This window comes from Nuphar pumila, chromosome 4 (assembly GCF_984573655.1).
Source record: "Nuphar pumila chromosome 4, dmNupPumi1.hap1.1, whole genome shotgun sequence".
Lineage (NCBI taxonomy): Eukaryota > Viridiplantae > Streptophyta > Magnoliopsida > Nymphaeales > Nymphaeaceae > Nuphar > Nuphar pumila.
In genome coordinates, this window is record NC_143252.1 from 22,765,250 (window position 1) to 22,792,549 (window position 27,300).

At 36.1% G+C, this 27,300-nt stretch overlaps 1 protein-coding gene across 2 annotated transcripts in view; it reads left to right on the top strand.

Annotated features, from left to right (window-relative positions):
* Positions 1-27,300, top strand: part of EMB2771 (E3 ubiquitin ligase) — a 164,509-nt gene that overhangs the window by 77,392 nt on the left and 59,817 nt on the right. For both annotated transcript variants that reach the window (XM_090002699.1, XM_090002700.1), the window contains 6 exons: positions 1,103-1,441; positions 3,831-3,914; positions 15,569-15,661; positions 15,770-15,829; positions 24,908-25,006; positions 25,121-25,261. In XM_090002699.1, the coding sequence (XP_089858825.1) occupies positions 1,103-1,441; positions 3,831-3,914; positions 15,569-15,661; positions 15,770-15,829; positions 24,908-25,006; positions 25,121-25,261 (816 nt within the window). The remainder of the gene's footprint in view (positions 1-1,102; positions 1,442-3,830; positions 3,915-15,568; positions 15,662-15,769; positions 15,830-24,907; positions 25,007-25,120; positions 25,262-27,300) is intronic.

Sequence of the window (27,300 nt, forward strand, 5' to 3'; positions counted from 1 at the left end):
TTTCACTATAAAGGTCTATGGGGTTTATTTAATTAATAAAGATTCAAAGTTAATAAACAACCTGATAGTCTCATCTTGAAAGATGACCATTAGTTTGTTTTGGGGCGTAGGATCACCAGTGAGAAGTGATAAAATACGTCCTGTCCATGGAAGCCAATAAGGATGTCAATATATGTCATCACTGTTTGGGTCGTTGTAGTTATGAGTGACTGATATTTGTTAAGTTCTGTTTATGTTTAGTTTGACAATCAAAATATTAAATATCATACTTTACAATTGACAAATTGGAAAACATGTTTGTTTACCTTTAATATCTTCTGAAGTAAGAGCTTTTGTCCCCTTTTAGCTTGTTAGTTTTCATGCGCAGGTCTGCACCCATCAATTCTATACTTGGTTCAAAGTATTATTTCATAATTTGTACCTGACTATTTGTCTGAGATGAAGTCCATAATTTTGCCAAGCATTGTCTAGTTTCAAAGTTTTTGTAAAGACGCATATTCGAAGGTGCATACGCATATGTATGTCATCTTGTATGTATAATGCATATTTGAATTTGAAATTTGGCCTATGAAGACATGGGGTGTCAAAAATAGTAATATGATAAATGAGAGATTAAAGGCTAGCAGAATACTAGTATTATTGTTACATAATACATGCTAATATTTTTATGATGATGCATATTAGACAATCATGGAGATGTGATATCAAAACTAGCCATCAATGTGGTTCTAATTCTAGATGAAACTAGTATAATTCACCACAGAAAATATGATTTTATTCAAAACAAAGAAAAGTCAAAGCTAAAATTGTGAAGTGTTCATAACAGTATGTGAATATTGGCCACCTGTATGTTTGTGTTGAGAAGTGTTGATCATTCAATGAACTAAACAAGTGGATTGTGAAGAACCATCTATGTCAATGTTGATGCCACGAGGTGTTGGCCGTGGACATTGCTGGATGGTAGGAGTGTCCATGAAACCTAGAATTTAGTTCTAGGCTTCTATGCCACCGAGCGAGTGTTATGGGTACTCTAATAGTTGCTGTCTCTTCTTGTCGCACAATGAATTCTGCATGAGTAGACAATCTTTTATTCTATTTACAGGCACTTGACAAATGCAGAGAGTCACCACCCACTGATTGGCCAGCTGTAGCATATATGCTTGTTGGGAGAGAGGATTTGGCCTTAACCTCTTTGGGAAGCTCCATTAAATGCAAAAATCCTGAATTAATATCTGATATGAATTTAATTTCTTTTTCTTCACCATATTTGCTACATGTCCGCTCAGTCACTATTCCTTCCTCGACATTGGATATGGCTGAACCTGATGGCAACAAGATTGAGGATGTTGATTCCATTGATGGTTCAGCACCAGATGGCATGGAACACATTTTCAACTCCAGCATGCAGATGCATTTTGGTCGTGATTTACGATTGCATGAGGTTAGTCTAGACATTAGAAGGTTCCATGTCTTCAAAAACTAACTACAATTTACTGGCCTATCTGCGATTGTAAGGATTTTGTAGATTAACTTTGCTTGGTAATTTATTTAATCTTAGATCTCATCCCAAATGAATGTCATGTTTTGCGAAGTTACTAGCCTGCGTAGGATGAATGCTTTGATATTCTTTGGTAGCATTCTATAGGATTGTATGTGTATATACCTGGAAGCTTTTTGTTCCATGCTTCATGTAATTTTTCTTTGGTTGAAGCTTGGATAAATTGTTTGGTTTCTACTCTTTAAGCTTTGCTTTCTGTGCATATGGGCTGAAGTAAAATAACTGTTCTATTGTTAATCATTCAATGCGACTGATTAAAATTGCATCCTAAATTTTCTTTTGAAAGTGTTTAATCTAATAATCTATTGAAATCAAAGCAAAACTGTGTTTAATCCATGCTAAATCTTCTGCTATTGAAGTCCCCCTAAAATTATTAACCATCATGCTTGGTTCATGATTGTCCAAAAACTCAAAATCTTGACTTCTATAAAGTAGAACTTGCAGCTGCAAATTTTGTGTCTGTGTAACTGTAGTCATGAAGGTAATCTTTCCTTCTAACATGCAGAAATTCCTTTCCTATTGATTTATGCAGTACCATATCTGAATTTTAGTTTTCCTTTACTGGAGGATTTGAGAGAAGCTATGTGCCAAACAACATAAGAGGGGTGATGGGCCTTGATCTAGTTCTGAAATTGTTCCTTATTTCATTTTTCAGCATAAATTGTAATGCAGTGTTGGTGCTTATTGCCTTTTTTACTAGTTTGCTAATAACTTAATCTGACTGGTGAAATTATTTTAAAGTAATATTACATTGTTACTCGTGACATTATATGTAAAATAAAGTTAATTTGTGAATACAAATCAGTATGGTTTGAACCCTGAACATGGATGGTTAGTTATGCAGATTATCTATATCTGCCACAATTGATGAGTTTCCTTATATTGGACATAGTCACATAGTATGTGGTCTCTCATGCTTCTCTGGGCACTTGCAGTAGATTTTTCTTGTCCAGTTTAAAATTTATTTCCTTTTATGAATGTTTTTCCTGCAGCAAACCTTTAATAGTAGGTCTACCTGTTAATTCATACTTCTGTACATGTTTTTGCATTTTCTGCACATAGATTGCTGCCTGTCTACTTCACTCATGTTATTTTCTCAGTACCTATCTATAGCGACTGTGGGCTGTTTTCCTCCTCTTTGTATTCTGTATAATTTTTCACTAATTATATGTTTTCTTTTGCGGTGAAAATTTTATGATGTATTTTGCATTGAAAGATATGTGGTATTTGCTCTTTCTTTGAGCTTAGCTCAGATAGTGGTCATGGATGTATTAGCTTTTAGCCTATTTATATTGTGGTATGATGTAATCGTTTGGTTCAAGCACATTATTATGTCGTGGGATGCCCATGATTTCACACATGCTTGAGCCTTTATTCAATTAGCAATTCATACTTGACCATGCTTGACAGTCGTGCTGTGTTGGACAAGATTCATTTTGTGTCCAGCCATTTATTACCTTGGGTTAATGTCAAAAGACCACTTCGAGGGTTGATGGCCCTCCTTCCACCTTGATGCTGTCACTACTAGCCCTGCAACCAATTGCTTCACAGATCTTGAAGCTTCCTTCATAGTTAGGACATGACCCCTTGTTGATTAACATGGTATGTGTCTTAAGTTACATTTCAAACATATTCCATGCTTAAAATAGTTTTAGGTTGGTCCCATGACCTTCATCTCCTCCAATGTCTGGGTTTAGAGCTGACAACAAAAAATACATTTTGTAACTCGCTAACCACTACAAACCAGAAAAGTATGGCTCAAACATCATCTAAAATCCATCCTCACTGACCATAATATAACCCAAAATGATCAACCTTCACCTTGGTCCAGTTGCATGACCTCTAGATCATGTTAATTGCCTGTAGATGTTTCTTCAAAACCTCCTTCCTATAGCTTCAATGGGACTCTGGTACCATCTTAAATGTAGAGGAACTTCATGGTGGGTTTGGTGCAAGAAAGAAATGAAGAATGGAAGAAATAGGAAGAGGAAGGATCTGGTGAGTAGAGAGATAGAGAAGGGTGTTTGGGCAAAACTTGATGGGGTTGTTACCGATCACCATTCAATTCATTGCATGGTAAAGCAAGGTTTTACATTCCAAAAATGCCATAATGAAAAAAGAGTTCTCAGAGTCCACTCCAATCATGGTAAAACCTGGACTAGGATGTAAATGACCACTTAATTTTATATGTACTATGCTGTTACATTCTTTATACTGCAAGCTTTTCTTTGATGACCATAGTGGGATCAGATTGGTGCAATTTCATTTTCAGGTTAGGCGGTTGCTTTGCTCAGCAAGACCCGTGGCTGTGCAATCCTCAAGCAATTCTAGTTCCTCTGAACAAGATATGCAACAGGTGCTTTTCCTTTTCTTTATTCTTTGTTTTTAACTGTTACTGAGTTAGATTTATTTAATGACTTTTCTTATTTCATTTTTTCAACATACTAATAAATTTTTTGCTGGCTGTTTTCTTTGTAACAAGAATGTAAAACAATTCGTGTCACATTAATTCATTTTGTTCTGGCTAGGTTTGACTACTTGTTGGTGACATCCCTATGCTTTTAAGTTGGTTTTTGTGCTTCATGGTCTAAAAGCGACTTTTTGGACTTTGATTACACTTACAAAATATAGGTTAACATTATATAGCTTATGTAATGACTTTCTGTAGTATGATACTGAAAACTGAATTTAGTGTTTCAATGGTAGCTATCAGTTGGTTTTATGAAAATGCTGTTCAGGTGGCAGCTTAGATTTTTAAACATGCTTCTATTTGTAGCCCTATAATTTGTTATTGTCAAGTTTTTGTCTCTATTCTTTCTGGAGACTGTATCTAGCGCATCTTTAAGCACTAGCATACAAATTTCTCAAAAAGTATATATTTCTTTCAGTTACCCAGAAAAATTGAAAGATGAGATCTGTTACTCCTTTTTTGATCCACACTTTTTGAACTGCCTGGTAACTAATGACAATCTTGCAAGTATGACATTCATTGCCAGGCATGGTTATACTAAAATCATCAAAATCTATGTATCACATCCTATTAATTAGAGAAGGAACTGTAAACACCCCAAATTTTCCAAGTCTATTCCAGACATCTTCATTTCACGTATGCCAGTCCCCTGCATGGCAGTATCGAGTCTCACCCCTAGGTTTATCCCAGTTTAGAGACCAGTTTACCCCTTTTAACCAATAAAATTACCATTTTACCCCTAGGTCACCCTTAGACTTCTCGTCAGTTAGGTTTAACCAAACTCATCTCGAGTTCAGAAAAGTTAGAATGACTATCATTTCTAACTCCTCTGAGCTCACGATGAGCGAATCCTGACCATTTCTAACCATTTCAGCTAATTTAGCTCGTTTCATGCCAAATAAGCTCACTTTAGCTCAAATCTTAACCAAACTATATCCGAGTCAGTCAAATCCAGTAGATCCCATACTAGTGAGTCTGATCTAAGTTCACCAGGAGTTCGAGTAGCTCAGTTGCAGTTCAAAGTCACTTTTTTTACAGTCTGACCATGTTTCAGCTCATTTCAGCTCGTTTGAGCTCAATTCAATCCAAATTGAGCTGACTCTAGCTGGTTGAGCTAATGTTCTGGTTCCGAATTTAGTTCACTTGTGTATAACTGGCTTTTGACTCAGTTCATTCAGAGCCAGTCCAACTCAAATTAGTTCAGACTAGTTCTGTATCGTGTTTCTACCTCCTGCAGGGCGAAAACAAAAAAATAAAAAAATCTTTAGGCCACTGTTTCCAACCATTTTTGAACTGGGAAAGACCCCAAATTCGGACTCGGATCAATTCCTTAATCTAATATTTCATCAATATCCGAGATCCAACCATTTTCAATTCAGATATTGGATCCAATGTTGGATTTGATGTCTAATTTATTTCCGGACCTGGATTTTTTATCTGATTCATTCAGTATTCTATATCAAGAGTCTGATTTCCTTCTTTAAACCTGGAATATCTCATCAGATATCCAGGATCCAATTAAGCAACTTTGGATCCGTTTAAGTCTGGATCCACCTTTTGATCCATTCAGAAGTTCAATTCAATCAAATTTCTGAACTCAGATTCACTTCTTGATTTCTGATTCAGATCCAAGATTCAATTCTATTTTGGATCCAAGATCCAAAATCAAATTCCCAATTTTCATTAAGAATTTGGGGTTTTTTCATTTTCAATTCTTCAAAATCCATATTCAGGGTTCGATTCTTATTTCAAACCAAATTTCCTTCAAATCGAGATCCAGATCCAATCTTTTTCAAAACTTCAGATCCAGATCCTTTTTAAAACTCAAATTTTTATTCTAATTTCAAAATCAATTTTTGGATTTTCAAATTCAAATCCACCATTTTGTAAAAATCCTTTGAAAAATACCCTGGATCCGGTTCAAAATTAAGTTTGGGTTTCAAAATGTCAAAATGGATCCAGATCCGGTTTCAAAATTCAATTTTTATTCAAAATCAATTTGGGGATTTCATATTTAAAATCAAAATCCTATTTTTATCCCCAAATCCTAAAACAAACCTTTGAATTTCAAAATTCATTTGAAAAATACCCTGGATCCAGTTCAAAATTCAGTTTGGATTTCGAAATGTTAAAATGGATCCAGATCCAATTTCAAAATCCAATTTTTATTCAAAATCAATTTTGGGTATTTCAAGTTCAAAATCAAAATCCAATTTTTATCCTCCATTTCAAAATAAACTTTGAAATTTCAGAAATCAAAAATCAGTGTTTTGCAAAATTCTAAAAATTTCAATCTGGATTCGGTTTTGTCCAATTCTCATTTTATAAATCAAAAATTCAATTTTGAAGTTCAATTATTTTAAAAAATTCCCCTTTTCACTTTCATATTTCATTTCCCTTTTTCTTAATTTCAAAATAAAAAATAAAAAATGTTGTTTTCAAAAGAGGGGCGCCACTTGGCATTTTTATCAAAATGGTTTTTCAAAGTGCCTTTAAAAACCCCTTTACTTTTAAAAATCACACATGAACATCACCCACAAGGTGATCCCATGTGTCAAAATTTTAAAATAAATCACATTCTACCCATTTAGAAAATTGAAAAAGGACTCACACGGGTACCCTCCTTCAAGAGGGTGCCACATGTCAAAATTTTCACAAAACGACATTTTTGCCCATTTACAAAATGGGAAAAGACCCACATGGGGTTGGCGCCAACCCCGTGTGAGCCCCCCCTTGCTACATAGGCACCCATGTGCAGGCAAGGCTTTCCAAAAGGGCATTTATGCCCCTTTACAAAAAAGAAAAATGCCCAAATGGGCTTGGCTTCTACTTTTTGAGAATTTTTAGTCCTATATCTAAAGTTTTGCAAAAGCCAACCCCGTTCCTCAAGCATAAATAGACCCCTTGGGGGTCTCTCATCTCATCAAGTTGGAGTTTGAGAAATTGAGAGAACAAAAAAAAAGTTCTCTCTTTCTCTTCCCTTCTCCTCTCTCTTCTCCTTTTCTCATCTAGGAGTGAAGAATTTTCCAAAGAAGAAAACTCTCCTCCTTGGCATTTGGAGGCTCAAGCTTGAAGGTGGTAGCTGGAGCAAGGATGAAGAAGCCCAAGGTAGGCCATCTCTGTCCCTTTCTTTTGATTTTCTTTTTTTTTTCTATTTCTTCCAATTTATCAAAATCGCCCCCCTCTTTCTTTCCTTTCTTTCTTGCATTTTCTTTCAATTTCATGTAATAGCAATGCAAATCTAGTTCAATTCCATGTAAATTTCCATTTTCTATGCTTTGATCCATTCAAATTCAAATTGCTATTTACTGTATGCATTTTCATTTTAGCAATTTAGAATTAGGAATTAATCTTCAATAGATCAAATTCTACATTCTATGGGCAAAATCAATTTCAATTTATGCCCCAATACTTTCAATTTCATTTTATATGCTTTTCGTTATATTTTTATATTATTTTTATTATCATCAATGATCTAGAATGATAGATCTCACGTTTTGATCATTGGATCAATCCATTTTGAGATTCTATTCTATTCAATGGTATTGAGATAATATTTTCAATTCTGGTCCGTTTTTGCCTTCATCATTTCGCATATAATTAGGTCTTATTTTGATCTGATTTTTTTACCACATCTTTATTAGTATGTTTTCGGGATCCACACCAAAAATCAGATCATTCTAATATGTTTTGATCCCTAAAAAAAATTGGGATTCAGACCCTGCTGTTTATCCTCGTCCGGATTTTCCCTGAAATTAGACCAACTTGTTTGATTGATTTCTCCCTAACCAGAGATGATCTTTTAAATATGTAAAAAGGGAAATCTCAAGCATTGAGTCTAGTTTCTTCATGTAAATTTTTATCAATTTCTATGGTGTTTTGATATATTATTTTGGCCCAAAACCGCAACTATATTTTACTGTGTCACTTTTATGGTCTAATTTTTAGCCCATTTTGTTTCAATGATATCTCCTTAATGGGAGATCATTTTTCAGATCTGTAAAAAGGATCTTCTCCATCTGCATGTCTAGTTCCTTTATGTAAATTTTCATCCATTTTCATGAAATATTTCTATTTCTTTTGCATTTTAAGTCGAAACCTTATTTGTTTGCAATTACAGACATTATTTCGACTTAAAACCAACTTGTTGCATTCATATCTCTCTAATGGGAGATCATTTTTTAGATTTGTAAAAAAGAGTTTTCTCCTTATAATGTCTAGTTTATGCATGTCAATTTTCATAATTTTTCATTAAGTTTTCATCTGTCATTCGGATAAAAAATCAGAAACCTGTTGAATTTTCTTTCACAGGCTTACAGATTTTTGATCAACTTGATCTCCAATTTATATGTCTAGTTTATCTCCCTAAATTTTTTAAAAGTCGGAACACTATCATTTTGCCCCTTTTAAGCATTTCTCAATCTTTATTTCAACTTGTTTTGATGCGTCCTCTTTAACGAAAACTCATTTTCAGAATCTGTAAAAAGAGTTTTCTTTCCTTTTAGTTCTAGTTTATCCATATAAAATTTCATAAATTTTTGACATGTTTAGGGATTTTTTCTTTATTTTTTTGGGGCACAAATAGGCAAATATTGGATTTTACTTCAATTTTTTAATTGGAAAAAATCCCTAAATGCCTACATTTATTTCTAACATGTTTGTTCATTTTGCAACATTTTCTTTTCTTTATTTTTAATTAATGTAAATTCATTCAAGTGTTGTAATAATTCATTACAAAATACAACAACAACTACGCCTTCACGTTTGCAGGTGTGCAAGGGCACGATGCCCCTGCCTCTGCTTCCTTCACGTTAGGTCAACAGTGGTGTCCTTTATCTTCTATTTTGGTGTAAGCTTGCTAAGATTGTCGTTTTTGCAGCTTGTACGACGGATCTCGCTCGCGCTCCGCAACCCGAGCCGTCAATCGTTTACGCCCGTAGATGTCAGCAAACTTGAGCTCTCGAAGGTAGGAGAAGATTGCACGGAGGACTTGAACAATTGAATTGAGTTCAATTAACTAAAAAGGACAATTGAATAAATATATTTACAAATATATATTCATATGAGTACACATTTAACTCAAGGACGTGGTTTCGCGATTCTTGTTCTTTACTTTCTGTCACGTTTTTTTTTGCTACCGCGCTTTGCTCCCAGGCTCTTGCTTTTGCAAATGCTTTGTTACTGCCTTGCCATTGCAGATGACGCTCAGGTTTTTGCTCATTGTATGCACTTTTGAGGCATCCTCGTGGATGATGCAAGAGACATTTACGACTCTTCCTCTTGCGACAAGAGTTGAGTCGGGGCTTAGCGATACAACCTTGTCTATGGAGAGGGATCCTGGCTTTTCGAGTACGCAGTCCTGCAGAGTAGACTTGAGATTTAGGAAGATGCGCAAAAGCATCAAAGTCTGCCCAAATCGAAGCATTTGGAAGGATGTGATTGGCTGGTTCTGTTCGTCTTTTCGACATATCTCGGGTAACCCCGAATTGGGGCTCGAGCGAACTTCTTAGCGGGGGAGGGGGGGGGGGGTTCTGTTGAGAAACCCGTATCCCGTCTATCGAGGCCGATATCGAGTCATGCAAGGCATGTAGATACCCTGTTAGCGGATGAGATTCTAAAATATCGCATGCCAAATGTTGACACAAGCTGCTGGCTGTTTCAAAAGATAAAGAATGTCAAAAGTAAAGTTTGAGAAACATTACATCTTTGTGAAACACTTTTGTTGATGTTCTTATTAAGGAACTACACCCCTTTTATCCTAGAGTACTTGTAGTCGTGCACTACACGCTAGTACTGTGATGATCGGATGAGACAGTCATGCGACCTCGAATAGTACTAAATGCACAATTCTGTAATCACTTAAATGGTGACTGATCGCCTTCACAGGCTAGATGCTCGAGTGGTTTAAAGACCACATCATAGGATAGGTCATTAGTTAAGCAACACCTAACGCACCCATTCGCTTCTTATTGTCTCTTAAGAGAGAGGACAAAGCGGTATAAAACTCCAATGGACAGGTTGTTAATAACCACCCCACGGGCAAAGATCCGGCCTCTCCAGTCATTAGAGTTAGAGGAAGGGACTACCAGACATTATCCTAGGTGGTAGATCCCATGGACTTCTGCAAAAGTTGGATGCATCCGTTGCCACTTCCCTGCCTTTTGAGAATCCTCTCTCGGCTAAAGCCATCCCTTTAAGAGCAGACTCATCTAGCTATTCGGGTTATTGAAAATACATAGAATAACAGACGCCCGAACTAGTCTCAGTTGTTTCTACGTTTTGCCTGCGCGTACCCGTAGGCCAGTAATATCGAAATATAAAGTCTGTTCACACTGGTTGATGGGTCATGAGACTTGCTTGTTGCGTGGTAGTTCATAGCATACGATCAAATGAATCGTCATGCTGCGTTTTGACAGTTGCACTGCTTACCTGTTTTGCACTGCTTGCCTGCTTATAACTGTTTACCTGTTTTGCATTGCTTACCTGCTTAACTGCATATCTGCTTTAAACTGCTTAGTATACTGAATTAAATGTACTTAATTCAGTTTCCTGTAGTCTCTCTTGTGCACCTACTAGTTTTTCGCGAAACTAACTCATTCTATGGGTACAAGTGATGATTAGGTACACCATGGGCGATGGCGCGATGACAAGATGACTTCAAAATTTCCTTTTTCCTGCTCTTAGCTCGCGTCCTGGACGTTTGTGGGTTTTGACATGGATTTTCCTTTGGATATCCGAATTTTGTACTATTTGGGAACTTCTTAAATAAAAGTGGCTTTTTCAAGTGTTTTGCAAGTAACATGGATTGTGCGTTTTGGTTCTTTTAGCTAACACGCCCAAAGTTGTCAGCTTGCCTTTCTGAATTTAACAAAAGGATAGTCTTCCGCTGATTTTATAAACAAACTCTTAAGAAAGTTTTTTTCTAGTCTCCTCCCTGTTTTCTGAAAGGTTCACAAGTTTGAAATTTTGGGACGTTACAAAAACCACCGTAACTAGATGACAAGGTCAAAACAGGATTAGTTGTGAACTTCTCTTTCAGAATCTAGAAGCTTTCTTCACACTTGTCGGTCTACTCAAACTTGACTCCTTTCCTCAAGTGCTTGGTCATGGGCAAGACAATCCATGAGTAAGTCTTGTATAAATCGTCTATAGTAGCCCACCATTCTGAGTAAACTCCTGATGTCTCCAACTGCTCCGAATCAGTATATCTACCTATTAAACATCCAAAATTCACTTATTAAAATCCATTAAAATTTATAAATAATATTTTCATCCTTATTTCTAAGAAAATTTATTAGGAAAAATATCCACCTTTGCCGTGTCCATTGATACCCCATCTTTCGAGATCACATGCCATAAGAACATCACTTTTTGAAGCCATAACTAACACGCTGAGAACTTAGCGAATAACTGGTGTTCTCTGAGAGTCCCCAGTACGATCCTCGGGTGGTCTAGATGCTGCTTCATACTTTTTGAGTATATCAATACGTCGTCTATGAGGATGATCACAAACGAATCCAGTTACGGTCGGAATACCCTATTCATCAGGTCCATAAATGCAGTTGGTGCATTAGTGAGTTCGAAAGGCGTCACCACAAACTCATAATGCCGATACCTTGTTCCAAAAGCCGTCTTTGGAATGTCATGGTTCTTAATTCTGAGTTGGTGATACCTAGATCTAAGGCTGATCTTTGAGAAAACCTTCATCCTGTGCAACTGGTTGAACACGTCTTCTATACGGGGTAAGTGATACTTATTTTTTATGGTCGTCTGGTTAAGCATCCTATAGTCAATGCATAACCTCATCGAACTATCCTTCTTCTTTACAAACAATATTGGTGCTCTCTACGGTGACATACTGGGTCAGAGGAATCCCCGTTCCATCAGTTCCTGAAGCTGCTTTTTCAGCTCCTCAAGTTTCATTGGTGCCATATGATAAGGTGCCTTGAAAATTGGCATCGTTCCATGTATCAATTCGATACAAAAATCCATCTCATGATGTGAAGGAAGTGCATCAACTATTCCAGAAATACGTCTTGAAACTCATGGACTATCTCGAATTCCTGTATTGATATAGTCTTCGGCTCCACCAATGTTATATTGACCAGGAAAGCAGTGCATCATTTCTTCTAATACTTCTGTGCCTTCAGTGTAAAGATAACTTGGTCATTCAGAACAAGTCTAGAGAGCCTGACTTCTATCTTTGGAAGATCCGGTCGAGACAACACAACCTTCCCTTCTCGGTACAAAATATTAGCATAATGGTTATACAACAAATCCATGCCCAATATGACATATACTTAGTCATATTGAGTAGGATCAGATCAAGAGGTAGATTCTGTCCATTATTGTCTATATATGGTACATAACTTACACAAATAGAATTATGACCAACAAGATTATATATATTTAGCATATGCTTCAAGGGCTCAACGCTCACACTCAATTGTTTAGTAAAGTATATAGATATAAAAAAATGTGTAGCACTGCCGTCAAATAAAACAAGTGCTGCTTGACTCGCAACTTACACCGTACCTTACACAAAGTTGCCCTTTTACAGTTGTTCAGCCGTGGTGGCATAGACGCGTCCTGACATCCTCTTCCGGATGTTCCGGTGCTGCTGCTGCTATGTCTCACCTCCCCCAACTGTCCGGCTTTGTATATCCGCCATCTTCTTGTGACACTGACAGGCGTAATAACCCATCTTCCCGTAGTAAAGACATGCACCTGTATCACGAGGGCATGGCTGTCTGTTATGAGAACGATTACATTTTTGGCATATCTAATTCAACTTCTGTTGTGGGCGGTTTTCTTCGTGACGCTTTTACTTCTTGAATGGTGGTTGCTGCACCTGACCAAAGAACTGTTGCTTGCAGACCCCACCTTTACCAGCTGGCTTGCCTTGATTCTTTTTGGATTTCTTCCACTCTTCGCTCAGAGTAGTAGTCACTTCGATGGTGTCGTGGAAAGTCGATGGTCGGTTGGTCATCACCTGATATCTCAAACCGTCCTTGAGTCCACTAACGTACTTGGTTGTCCTTGTCTTTAGTGAACAAGTTCGGGCAATAGCGCTCCAGACTGCACAATTTGATGGTATAGTCCACCAGATTCATGTTTCTCTGCGTCAGTTTCAGGAACTCTTGTTGCTTCTTGTCATGAGTATGCTAGAAAAAATAAGTCTCCAAGAATGCCTCCCGAAAAATGCCCCAGGGGATGTGGGCTACCCTTGCAAAGCCAACCTCACGAGCCGTATCTCACCATTTTTTGGCATCCCCTTTCAGCTGGTAGTTTCTGAAGTTGGTTTGCCTATCCTCAGGCACAAACAATACACGAAAATCTTACTCGATCTCTTCGATCCAGCTCTCCCCAAGTTCTGTGTCAACTTTCTTCGAAAAGGTTGGAGGGTCGAGCTTCAAGAACTTCTCATAGGTTATTGGGTTGGGGTTATGATTTGCACCGGCTGGTGCGGCATGCTCATTTTGGTTTTGCAAATCCGTGTTCATGGTTTGGGCCAGGTTGTTGAGAGCATCCATAACAAAACCCCTCCTTGACTGACAATCATTCGCATTTGCACGACGATACATCTATAAACCGAGCATGCGAGCATCTCAGATCCCTTGTTTTGAGGAAGGTTGGATTTCACATGCACTTTTTGTCCACATGTCCACAGATCTGCAAGTGCATTAAAGTACACCCTAAAGGAAAAAAGTGAGAATAGAAGAAAAGAGAAAAGAAGAAAGAAATGCAGTAAACAATATGAAGTTAAGAAATAGAGTGAAAAGAAGAAAACCATAATATTTGAATGGAAAAAGAAAAAGGAACAAGGTTGATAGATAATAGGAATGAAAGAGAAATAATGGGAGGATATATTACCTGATTTAGGCACTTTTAATTTTCATGTTCACATAAAATGTAATGTTTTTGGCTCTGATACCATGAAAACACACATCCAAACTTATACTCATGCTAGAGAGGAAGAATGATAGGGGGACTTTGACTCCATGATTCGTCCTTGATCTTCTTTCTAGGGTGAAGAGTTACACCTCAAATCTTTTATTAATATATGTGAGTGTCCTGAGAGGGCTAATAACAAACTTAGAAAAAATTTAAATAATATGGCACAAAACTAACATCTCCTACTGCATAACAATTACAATAATGCCATCACTTGCCTCTACTGGCCATGAATATCTAACATAAAAAAAATGAAGTTATAAGCATGCCCTTAAGCCTATTGAATGAAAACAAGGACATTATTACAATTTTTTGCAAGTTGGAGTGGGTATAATTGTGGCTTCTTTAAGCATATCTACACCTGGAAGTGGAATTTATTCGAGCAGTTTCCCTTGAATAATCTTATATGATTATATCCTCTTATATAACATACAAGTATGCAACTAGGAGAAGGTTTTTAGTCATTACTTCATTAACCTTTTCATAATTAATTGTTAATTTTAATATTGTCTATATGACAAGTTGTAGAAAGAGCATCAGCATGTGAAACAGTTTGATCCGTTATGTATCTGGAATCTAAGATGATTGACAAATAAGTTGATTCGACACAACCAGTGATAGAGGTTGTCAAACAAATTTAGGTAGAAACCAATGAATATTTGAGGCTAAAGAGGAGTGCAGGTGAATGATCTTGACAATGGCGTGCATTTCAGTATCAATTTGATTATGATTGATGAAGGCAATGATGAGATCATATGACATTTTTTTGGTTTCCCATTTCAATATCTAATGCAATATAGTAATTATGGATGACAGCGGCCATTTCTTGTTGCAACGATAAGTGCTCAGGTCGCCAACATGGAGGTGCAGGTTCAAATTCTGAGGGTGGCGACTTCTTGCACAAAAGCAAGAGGTTAGAGCTGACCCCAATATGCCCCTCCCAGCAGCCAAATTATGGGACTGCATTGGGTATTGCTGTTTTAGCAATTGTGCAATATACAGTATGACATGAAAGGATGTATATAGGATTTGAAGCAGCTTCAAATGCCTTAGGTGCGAGCATGCAATGAACAGCAGACAGCCCTCTGATTGGGAGGAAAACATGCAAAAGAAAAAAAGCAAGCATGACCTTTTACTGCACCTCAAAAATGCCATTGAAGTCCATTTTGCATGCAACATCAGGTCTCTTGTGATCTGACAATTGTGGCATGTAATACACACACACACACACTTAACATTGTTGATAAAAAAAATTGAATTCTTCATCATTTGCTTGAAAGCTCTTTGTCAGCTTTTCCAAGTGGAGATTGTGAACTTTGCGGGATAATAACTTGTTGAATTTGCTTTTCTTAGTCATATTTGTGTGACCCTTTGCAGCTTTATTTTCCCTAAGCTTGTATGGTGCAAGCATCTTATGCGTATAGGTTGTCAATAACAAGAAACTCGTTTTAGTTTATAATTGGTTTTTCGATATCGTATCTGTAACGTTTTCTTTCATGGACATGTCTACATGTGATTTAATTATAAATTTAGAATGTCACTGCCATTCTGTGGATGTTTGTCATAATCATTCTTGCTTTTTACAGGCCCAGCTATGGCAGCTTGCACAGCGTACCACTGCGTTACCTCTTGGCCGAGGAGCATTTACTCTTGCAACCACTTGCACTTTCCTGACAGAGGTAAATTTCCTGTTCTTAGATCTACTATGTCCTTGCAGAACATTCTGCTTTGTATCATCTGAAGATGTTATTGACATTCATTCTGATGGTTTGGATGGCAATAAATAGGCTCTCATGGTCCCAAAGCTTGTTCTGGCTGGTCGGTTGCCATCACAGCAGAATGCAACAGTAGGTTCTTCTGCAATATCAAAATGTCCATTCCTTTGTTATTAGGCTATATTTACATATTAATCATTATTATTGTATATATTTTTATTGACTACTTAAATGCCATGATGTTTTATATTGTTAAAAATTCGATTGTATTCATATTTGTCATGTGTTTCACCCAATCTCTGAATTTGAGATCTCCTTTTAATAACTCAAATCATCATGAGCCAGTAGATATGCCATAGTGCATATGTAGACTTGACTATAGGGTCTATATGGTTGATTATTTCCTACTCATGCTAATATTTTGTTATGCAATGTAATGTTTGATCAAATGTTACTTTTTCAACACATACCAATTAACTGGAGAAGTTGTGCTAATTGAAAGCATTGATTGTTGAATTTTGAAGAAAAAATGTTTAGGATGCATGAGAATTTGAAGTTACTACCATCACCAAGATTAAGGTGGTACATTTAGTAACCATGCTTTTTTCCTTTTTGGCTTTTTGATAGAGTTTCTCTGATGAGATAGCAAACTCTGTTTAAATGCAATGTTCTGAACAATTATCTTGACTTTCATTCCTGTTTGGGAACATCTTTCTGTCAATGCATTTGAGTGACACTTTTAAGTAATTCAAATTTCTATTTTAAATTGTGCATCATACATTTTTTTTTTCTGACATAAGTTTGAAAAATTATGTGGTAGGCTGTTGAGGAAATGTAGAAAAGCTACCATTTCTGTCATAATTAACACGATTCAAGATGTAGAAACTTTGTTCAGCAAACTTTTACATACCATAATTACATATTCCTTTTAATTGCATCTAATGACATGCTATAATACTTTATAAGTTATAACGATTAACGTGGCAGATGTAATTCTGTCCAACCTATACGGGGGTATAAAAGTTGTTTCTTTTAAAAAATTGTCATGATATGAGAATTTTAAGAAATGTAGAAAGCACAAAAAATATAAAAAGTTTTTTTGTTCACTTTTTGGGATAGTATCAAAATAATCTTGTGTTATCATGGTTGTTCATACTTGCTGTTGAAAATATTTAGATTTTTTCAAGACTTTCGTTTTGAAAAAAAATCCACAAAATATATTGATATTACATCGATGTTTGTGGCAAATTTGGGGACCTGCCCTATTTATCCATTGAGTTTATTCTATTAGCCTTCTTAGGGGTAGGAGAAAATCTGAATATTGGATTGCTTCAGCCTTGAAGAATAAGAGCAGACTAAGATTTTAAAACAGGATCATGACACCTAATATGGATTGCGATGGATTACGAGCTATGTCACCTGTGTACGTGTACGTGTACGTGTACGTGTACGTGTACGTGTATGTGTACGTGTACGTGTACGTGTACGTGTACGTGTACGTGTACGTGTACGTGTACTGGTATGGAGGTTACGGCATGGCGATTCTAAAAAATGTGGGTACAGGGACATGACTGTATATCTATTAAATATCGCATAAATACAAAATAACTTCAAAATAAACTAATATAATATAAATATATATGCCATATCTTAAATATAAAGTTATAAACTGAAAATATAAAGTTATACACTGAAAATATAATTATAAAGTAAAATGGCATGTCCAGGTGTTGACGTGTGTCGACATGGGGACACACATGTCGACATGGATATCGAGGAAAAAATGGAGTGTTTGTGTGACAGATTACGTGACCTTGAAACAACATTTCCTGTATGATAGTAATTTTAGCTTGATCTGACATTGGAAAGCTTTTGAATCATTGTTGTGTTGTACAACCACGTGGACTTCTTCCGCAATGTATCCTCCCATATACAAGTTGCTTTTTTGGGCCTGTCTTCATCCCACTCGATAAGAAATTTTCACCACTTGTGCCCGGATCATTCCATGCGCTTCATCTTGAACATCTTGAGGGGTTGGGGTGCTCTCTCATTTAGGGCTTCTACCTCACTTGTAGGGGATCTCAGAATGACTTCAACCAGCTTACATGAAAACCGAGCTTTAGGCGATAAGCTGACTTGCCAAGCCTCTCTTCTACTTTGTACGGACAATAAGATTTGGGTAAAAGCTTGGAATAAGCCTCTCTTGTACGTGGATGTAACACTCCGAAATTTTCAACTTAAAAACTTAGAATTTTAACCCCATTATTTTTTTGAAATAGCACAGCGGAAATAGTTTGGGTTTTGAAAGAGTCAGACAATTCCGACAGTGTTAAAGAGAGAGAAATATGTTTAAAATAGAGTTGCATATGAAAGCCATTCCATGCATTGTAAATAAACTAAGTTATTAAAGTTTATACATCATCAAGGTTTAATCAAAATATCCCATAAGAATGAGATAAACCAAAGTTGGTTCCAAGATCAGAACTCAGTTAGGGAAATTTTGGATTCAAGGTCCTGTCACGCATCTAGCCCTTGCACTGCCTCATTCTTCATTGCCTGCATCCCATAACAAACGGGGTCAAACTCTTGAGAGTAGGTAAGTAAAATTAAACATCATGCACTATGATAAGGCATCAACATCCATTATGCAGTATGTAATATACTAGATTCATATGAAATGTAATGATCATGAATTGACAATAGTAGCTAGATGATAATAAGACAATAATAAGAACATGATTTCAGCAATATAATCAAATAAATTGCAGCTAGCTATGTCAGTATGTGAGCAATGTTAGTATTAAATTTCAATAGTTTTACTCCTCTGGGTATGCAGAGGTGGTCATCACGACAACGAGAGTTACTACGGTGTTTATTATGCAAGGGGTGAATTTGCCGTAGCTTCTGCTGCCCGGATCCTTGTTCCCATGCCACAACTTCCTAGGACCGAGAGAGATAACCGGTTCATGGGCAAATTGGATTGCAATCCCTACTGCTGCAGCATCTAAGGTACACCCTCAGGTGACCGGACCTCCACGCCTCGAGTGACGGAGGTCTGAGGACGCTTTGCTCATCGTTTTTCAAGTCGGTATGACATGTAGTTATAAAACTCTACATGCGACATTTGTTACTCGAGGTGTACCATCCACCCTCTCTTGGTGAACCTGTTTGTGAATGGGTGACTTGGGCGGCTCAATCTTTATTATAAGTGTTAGTAGTCATGCTCTCATGTCATACGAGGTTTAAAGGCTCAACAACCCCATACTCCCCGCAGGGTAGTATGTCATGACAAGGTCTATGCCCAACCCAAATTACGTGCCCCTTTGGAAAAGGCACCTTGCCAGGGACGACGATAATATCAGATTTAATGTGTGTGAGTTAGTACAAGTAGTGAGACTTCTTCTCACGGGGTGCAGTTGAAAAGAAGTGTTTTCTCTGGTTACGGGTCATGGATCTGAAGATCCAGGACCCGTGACATCCACTTCTTCATTAATGGCATTTTGTAATACTGATTATTGTAATGAGGGGTATTTTAGTACCCTAAAAATTTGTAACCACATGTTAATATGAAGGAATACACAGCAGCCGACCCTATGGCTAAAGGGGTATCAGTTTCTCTCAACTTCTCTCTCCCTTTCTCTCTCTCTCTCTCTGTTTTTCAGATCTCAAGCGTGGAAGGACCTGGAGATTCAAAATCTAACAGCAGTCACCCAGCTCTCAAGAGAGCACTATTTCCATTTACAATTTAATTTATTCCTCAATGCAATAATAATTAGCATGCTATGTTAAGTACAATAATATTTCATCTTACAAAAGCATCATGTATGAATGTATGAACATCAATCTCACTGGCATTTCATGTGTCATGTGCACCTTTGCTTGCCTAACTCTTTTATATTTGTAGGCATCATACATTATCACATGATATTTGGCTTTAATGTATAGACAAACATGTAATTCAAGTATAAATTGTATGTCTAAGCCAATGCACCTTCATCATATTTGTAAGCACACATATGTATTTTTCATATGCAACCTTGTTGTATTGGCCCTTGGGATTGAGTTCATAGCGTATCTTTGCATATGTGAACTCCTTTCAACATTGGGCTGTAGTCTAAGTATAGACAAGCCTTAGCCTTCTCGAGGCAAGGATATTCACGAATCGTATGGTGATTGAGATTATAATAACTTCTATGTACGCTTCTTGGTAGCCTCAATGCTTTGAGTATTGCACCCTCAAGGTGTGTGGTATCGCATTAAATCCATTCTAAGGATTTGCATAAGACTCGTTTTTGGAAAGTATTCCTTTGGTAGAATATTTTTGACGTCTTCCCAAGGTGTGGTTGGGTGGATACAAATTTTTTTGAAGTTCTTTTGAAATCCATAAATCTATTAGTTAAAAAAAAACAAGTCATTCCAAAAAATCTGATTTTTATTGGATGAGATCAAGAATCTTGTTTTTAATTAGAATGAACCACAACTATCCAAATTGTTTGGCTTGGGCATGACTCTAGAGATCATGGTTGTACGGATTTCTCAACAAAAATCAAATTTTTATATCACACGAATTTTGAGCATTCATTCTCTCATATTCACATGAATTAAATTCAAAAATTGAATTAGGATCAAGACATATTTTTTCATACGAATTTCCAAGAGTATAATTTTCCTCTTGTCATTAGCCCATGGATTTTCAAAAATCTTTTAAAAACTTGAATGAAACATAACTTGCAAAATTTTAAAATGCATGAATGCATATATCAAGTGATTGCTTCATAATACTAATTAAGCATCTTCATGGTGATGGACTATCATTAGGACATGTAATTTATTCCTCTTTTCATAGAAGCATCATAAAGAAAATCATGTATCTTGAATAGGGATAATAACAAAGACAAAATCAAAAGCATAATAACAACTCATTTCATAACCCTACATGTGTTATGGAAACACTTGCCTATATAGATGAAAATAGGAATTAGGGAAGAAAATAGAAATTGAATAATATCAAGATGTATAAGGGATAATTTTACTTACCTTGACTTGGGACCTAGGCTTGGACTTGCTTCTTCTTGTTTGAACTCTTTCAAGGCACTATGAGAATAGGGAAGAGTTCCTAGAGAGGCACCCTTCACATTTTTTAAGTGAAGAAAGAAGAGAACCTATGTCACATGGGTGCGGCGCAATTTTAAAAATTTTGGACACGGGGACTCGGCTATATATATATATTTAAAAAATATATATATATATAATAATATATCCTGTGTGCATATATGTGGATATTGTCCTCTAAAGTTTGGCACCAGCATGAGTGTTTTTATAAACTTTGCAGATTGTACTTTTGCCCTTGTAGAAAGGGGGGTCTGGGGGCTCCCCCCGACGCGGGTCAACGGGCTGGGATCCAGGGGGCCGCCCCTGGCGGGACGCCGTAGGGGGCAGCGCCCCCTGATTTTTTTTCCTGGGGCTTATGTTTGAGACTCATGCTATATATATAATTTTTAAAAAAATATATAAAAATCAATTTTTTTTGTTTTTTACCCTAAAAATGGACAATTTTTGGACTCAGTCAACGTTGACCGAGTCCAAAAAAAGACAGACTCGGCCTGGACTCATTGACCGAGTCCGACTCGGCGTTGACCGAGTCCGGGCCGTGTCCGAAGCCGCACCCGTGTCCGCACCCGTGTCGGGGCGTGTCAACTCGGGTGCGGCGCTTCCCTGGCCGAGTCCGTGTGACATAGAAGAGAACTAAAAAACTAAAAACAAAAACTAAAAGGAGAGAAGAAACAAGAGAGAAAAGGAAAAAAAAAAGCTCTTGGATGCTTGAAACTCTCAATTTGAGGGGGTATTTATAGGGGGAGAGTCATGATTACTTTTTAAATGGAGGGTTGAGATGAATTACAAGGAATCAAGGGTGAAGATTGAATCATCTTACTTTTCAAACATTTTTCTCCCAAGTATAACCCTTGACCCTATTAAGAAGACCTATCAAGCTAGCTTTTCTAGCTTTGTAGGTGATATTTTTAGATTTAATAGATATTTTATTGGATTTAGAAAATCAATCTAATCATTAGTGTACTTGTTTCTAGTTTAAATCTAATTGGTAATTTTCCATAATGTGTACTTAGTTACTTTTTAGTTACTTTAGTTTTTATATTATTTCTTTTAATTAGAATCTAACTATTTAGTTATCTTTTCCATTTCCTCTAACTATGTACTTTTTAGTCCTTGGAATATTCTTACTTACTTTATGAAAATCCCATGTTGAATCTCATATTTTCTAAGATTTAATTACACTGCTGTACTTTTGAAAAATTCATATGCAAGGTCATATTTTTTCAAAATTCAAATACATGGTTATATTTTTTCCAAATTCATATCAAAGGTTATATTTTTCCAAAATTCAAATACAAGGCTATATTTTTCTAAAATTCCTATACAAGGTTATATTTTTTCAAGAATTCAAATATAAGTCTATATTTTTCTAAAAATTGATTTTTGACTAATCATTCTAAGTTTAATTAGTCCTATCAGTTTCTTAGTTTAGATCTTAGAAACCTGAATTATAAATGAAAGAAAAATAATAAGAATACCTAAAATATTGTAGATCTTACAGTGGAACTCGAGATTTCTACGACCCTTGTAAATTTGCTCAATCCTTTGCTGCTTTACTTAATCACTTGCGATCTGCTGTTAGGCTCCGTAACTCATAAGTTGTATCTCAATGATGAAAGTGATCAGGTACAACAACACACTAAAAGTGTTCAATCACATTGCACCTAATCCTTTTCCGTTCTCAACCTTCAGCACAACCCACTGTTTTTCTTACTTGTTTTCAACCTATTTAACAAGTTAGAACAAACTCTTTGCAAGCCAACCATGAGCCAAACCAAGTAAGCACTCATTTAGTTTCCCAACTCTACTGATGAGGTTTCAATTTAAGTACTACAAATGCAAGCTCGGGGTCTGATAAGCTCTCTCAGACGTATTCAGTTCCATACCAAGTATGCAAGTGTATAATTTTCATCTATGTTTGACAGATACATAATTTGGATCGACATTTGAGGTCCGACCATGACCCACCCACACCCCTTACACAGAAGTGCATCCAACGGCTTAGATGGAGTTATTTACAAAGATCAATGATGCACGTTTGTATTAGAAGTTGCAGGCTAGGTCTGGATTTGAATGCGTGGGACCGCACAGATGTGATTTATATGCTTGTTTTTATAGGAATCAGTTCTTGGAGCATTTGATTCCGATGCATGGATAGGTTTTTATATGTTTCAAAATCAACCACGTACAATTTTCATAAATTTTTGAGGCTCCAAATACCACTGTTTCTATCCAAAACTCATGATCCAATTGTCAATTTGTAGTAAATCATTCATGCTGAACACATCTGTACGGTCAGAAATTTGAAAAAATACAAAAAAAAATTACATTGGGGAGGTTTGGAAGGGTTTACATTGGGGAGGTTTGGGAGGGTTTACATTGGGGAGGTTTTCATTCCCCTATATATATACATACCTTGCCTGCATCCCTGCACCCAAGTTTTTTTAAAGTGCCGCTTCGTGGCATCAATACCCGCACCCGCACCTATGTGTTATAGACAGGCAGGCAGCTATCACCTATATATATATATATATGTGTGTGTGTGTGTGAGAGAGAGAGAGAGAGAGAGAGAGAGAGAGAGAGAGAGAGAGAGAGAGAGAGAGAGAGAGAGAGAGAGAGAGAGAGAGCAACATCTATAACTAATGATGATCAGGCGGTGTTGTTTCTCTAACGATTGAGTTTTTTTATCGAGCAGGATCCACATATTGCATTTTTATCATTTGTTTAGTAAGCAACATACGTTTTATTATGAATTGTCGATATTTGGATGCATTTTTTTAAATGCTAAAAATTGACGACCGACAATAGTTTCTATTGTAAAATATATAACATATGTTGCTTACCTCTTCATTTTAGAGTCAATGTCTTGGTTCTTGATTTTAATATGTAAATAAAGGAGGTGGATTTATGAACAATAATAAATAAGTGTTTATCATCACCAAATAAAAATATATAAGTTAATTAGCGAATGAATTTCTCTGATATAATCACACATTCATTTATTGTCTGAAGGAAGAGAGGGAAAATTATTGTTTAACTTTTTCTTTTTGGCATCAGTATGCTAATTCTGTAATTGGAGCAGCACAAATAGGCATGGAGAAATGCATGTGCAACCAATATTCTTTTCTTTACTGGGGTTGTATTGCCATGTCTCCATCAAGTCCAAATGGAGTGTTCTACTAATATTTGGATGCGACTTATAAAACAACCAATGTATTTGCCATAACTCGATCCATTAAATGAATATAATATACGACAATCAAGAAAAAGTTAGCTTGAAGTGAAGTGATAAATTCATGTTTAAGTAATCACATGCAGGGAGTCAGTTGCATATGTATGTGCCAACTTGCATTGTTTGGCTAATACATATTTGCTTTTCTATTAAAAAACCTTTTGTTTCTTCTTTTCTAGTAAGGATTGTTTGGGTTTGGGATGCTAGTGAGTATGCCTCGTTTCTATTTGTGACCCTGATGTTTTTATATTTGGTGTCTTTCTGATGTTTTATAATTGTTCTCTATTTTCTTGTTTCTATACAAATTTTTTTACTTTATATCATCCATGCTTGCTTATCATTCTTCCTATATTCTGATCTTCATGTTTGGTTTCATTTTTCTTAAATAATAAAATCCAACAACTCTGTTATTGAAGATTTCATTTATTTTGTTTTTATGTCATTCAATGACATCTTCTGTTTCTATATCAGAATTTGTTGTTTTGATTCACCAAAAGATGGTAAAATTTATGTTAGAATTGATTGTCAAGTTGTTAGCATGAACAACATGTTTCTATATGTCCTTGTGAAGTTATAAATTCATCGATTTGCTGTCATGCAGATCTCATTTTTGGTACTTTTTTATTGTTTGTAATATCTTAATCTGGTGATGGGATGTGTTGGTTTGGATTCCATTATCTTATGGCTTTTCAATTCTTCCATGTTTGTAGGGCTTTATGTTTTATGTAGACTATGTTGGTCAAGTACTTTGCATTACTGATTTAATATTTCAGGTGTTCTTGCTGCAAATTTATTGTTAAACAAATCCATGGTTTGACATTTTGATATTATTTGTGCATTCTACTTGCTTTCATCCTGTTGAATAGGTGAATCTTGATCCAACAATAAGAAATTTGGTGGAACTTAAATCTTGGCCAGAGTTTCATAATGGAGTAGCTGCTGGACTAAGGCTTGCCCCTGTACAGGTGTTTATTAAAATCTTTCCTATACAAAAGTTTTTTCCTTTTTTTTGGGTTTTGGCTTATATATACCCACTCCCACCTAATCTCTCATTAATTATGGTGTTTTGTTCTATGTAGGGAAAGATCTCTCGAACATGGATAATTTATAACAAACCAGAGGAACCAAATGTGACTCATGCAGGAATTCTTTTTGCATTAGGCTTGCATGGCCATTTAAGTGTTTTGATAATGGCAGATGTTTATCAATACCTTTCACAGGTTGGTTGCTATGTGGATCTATACTACTGAGTTTTTCTTTCCTTTTTCTTCTTCCTTTTGTTTTGCCCATTTAGCTTGGCACTCCCATTGCAATGTTTTATTTCTTAGTGGTTTTAAACTGGTTGCAACACTAAATAATTGTTGTTTCTTTTCCTTCCAGTGATTTATACCTTTGGCTAAATGAACGAACCAAGTTCTTGTTGCTTAGGCATCCTTTTAGTTGTTGCTAGAATTGATAGTCTCTTTTATTGTAGGTTATGATCATGTTTTGCCAAGTGCCTAGAAGCCCTGAAATGTTGGGGAAATGCCATTTGATCTGCAGAAACTGTCACAATATAGCGTGCTAGATCATGGAACCTAGGTCATGGCTAAGCTGCCAAGTAATTTTTTATAGGCATAATGCAATTAAGTTTGTGCCATGTATTGGGATCGAAAGAGATAGCTGGATGACTAGGTCACACTATCATAACCGAGGGGTCTTGGGTTCGAATACCACTGGGGACATCCCCCATTTTGCCTGTAACAAAAAGTTTTCATTGTATTTGTAATGACCCTAAATTGACCCTTGAAAAATACAGATTTGTTTTTTTAAAACAATTGTCGGAAACTTCCCAAAGACCAGGGGCACATTGAAAATTTAATATTCACAACCCATCAACCATTTCAGACATAGAATAAATTTAAACTACGAACTGAAATTGAATTAAACTTAATTGAATAGTCTTAATAAAGTTTCACACTGTTCCAAAAACAAAAAGACAAAACATCCCTATTCGTCAGAATATGAGCCACTAGGTCCATAAACCTTCAGTTCTCCAGCTAGCTAGTCTTACCATCATGGAGCCTCGGTGCCTAAAAACATTTTTAGAAAATGGGTAAGAACCAAACTTCTCGTACGAGACCCTCTAAATTTCCAACAATAAGAAAATAACATAAATTAAATCAAGTACAAGTTTAAGAAGAATCACAACATATCATCAAAACTAACTTACCATCTAAGTACAAGCAAGCATTTAACAATTTTATGCTAAATCAAACATTTAAAGATGCATGAAATTAATGCTAAACATTTAAGGATGCATGAATCAACGCAACATGCATGCATAACTTTTTCAGTTAATTTATCAGAATTGTTTTTGCATGCATGTCTCTATTTAATGCACACAAATTTAATTTTCACTTTCTTACAAACCCGCAAATACTCAAAATGGGTAAAGCTTCTGAGGTTCAAAGCAATTTTCAGTCATATCTTAACACAATTTGTATTTTAATTACTGGGTTACATAGTTATTCCCCGTCCAATATCAAGAATCATCACCATCAATCAGAACATTATGAATTATCACCTAATGCGGGGACATCAACGAAATCATCATCCATTTATGCCACTTTCTTGGTATACCAATAACTACAACTGACAACACCACCCCAGGCAAAGTGGTTGAAAGTTCCCTATAACCGTGGCCAGGAACACGAACCACACATCGGGTTCTTGGAGACAACAAATGCACACGGTGTTTAGTATCCTCACGGTCCTCCACGACCGCCATCTAAGGTTCTCACCCTTTCAGAGGGACATTAAGAAAAAAAATTATTATATTGTTTGGTCCCTTTTACCATATTAATTAATTAAGAATTCTTTACACAAGAACAATTATACAAATCCACATGAAATAACAAATTTGGGTCCTTGCCCCATAAAATTCAACAGTGTAATTAATTCAGGAAAACCAATTTTCAACAAAAGTCATTCTACAATGCAAAAATCACAATTTAATATTTTGTAAGCAACACATGCTCACAACCCTCAATGGCCTGTTAATGGATCAAACATTACCACAATAAATTAGCATTGTAAAATTTTTCAGTGAACATGAAACACACATAATAACCAAAATTTCATGTTCAAATGCAACCAACATATTTACATGTAAAACACATTGATGTGAAATTGTTAAAAAAACAAACAATATTTATATATATTTTATGCTGCAAATCAGAACAATATATATATGTTAGGCTGCTAATCTGCTCAAGAA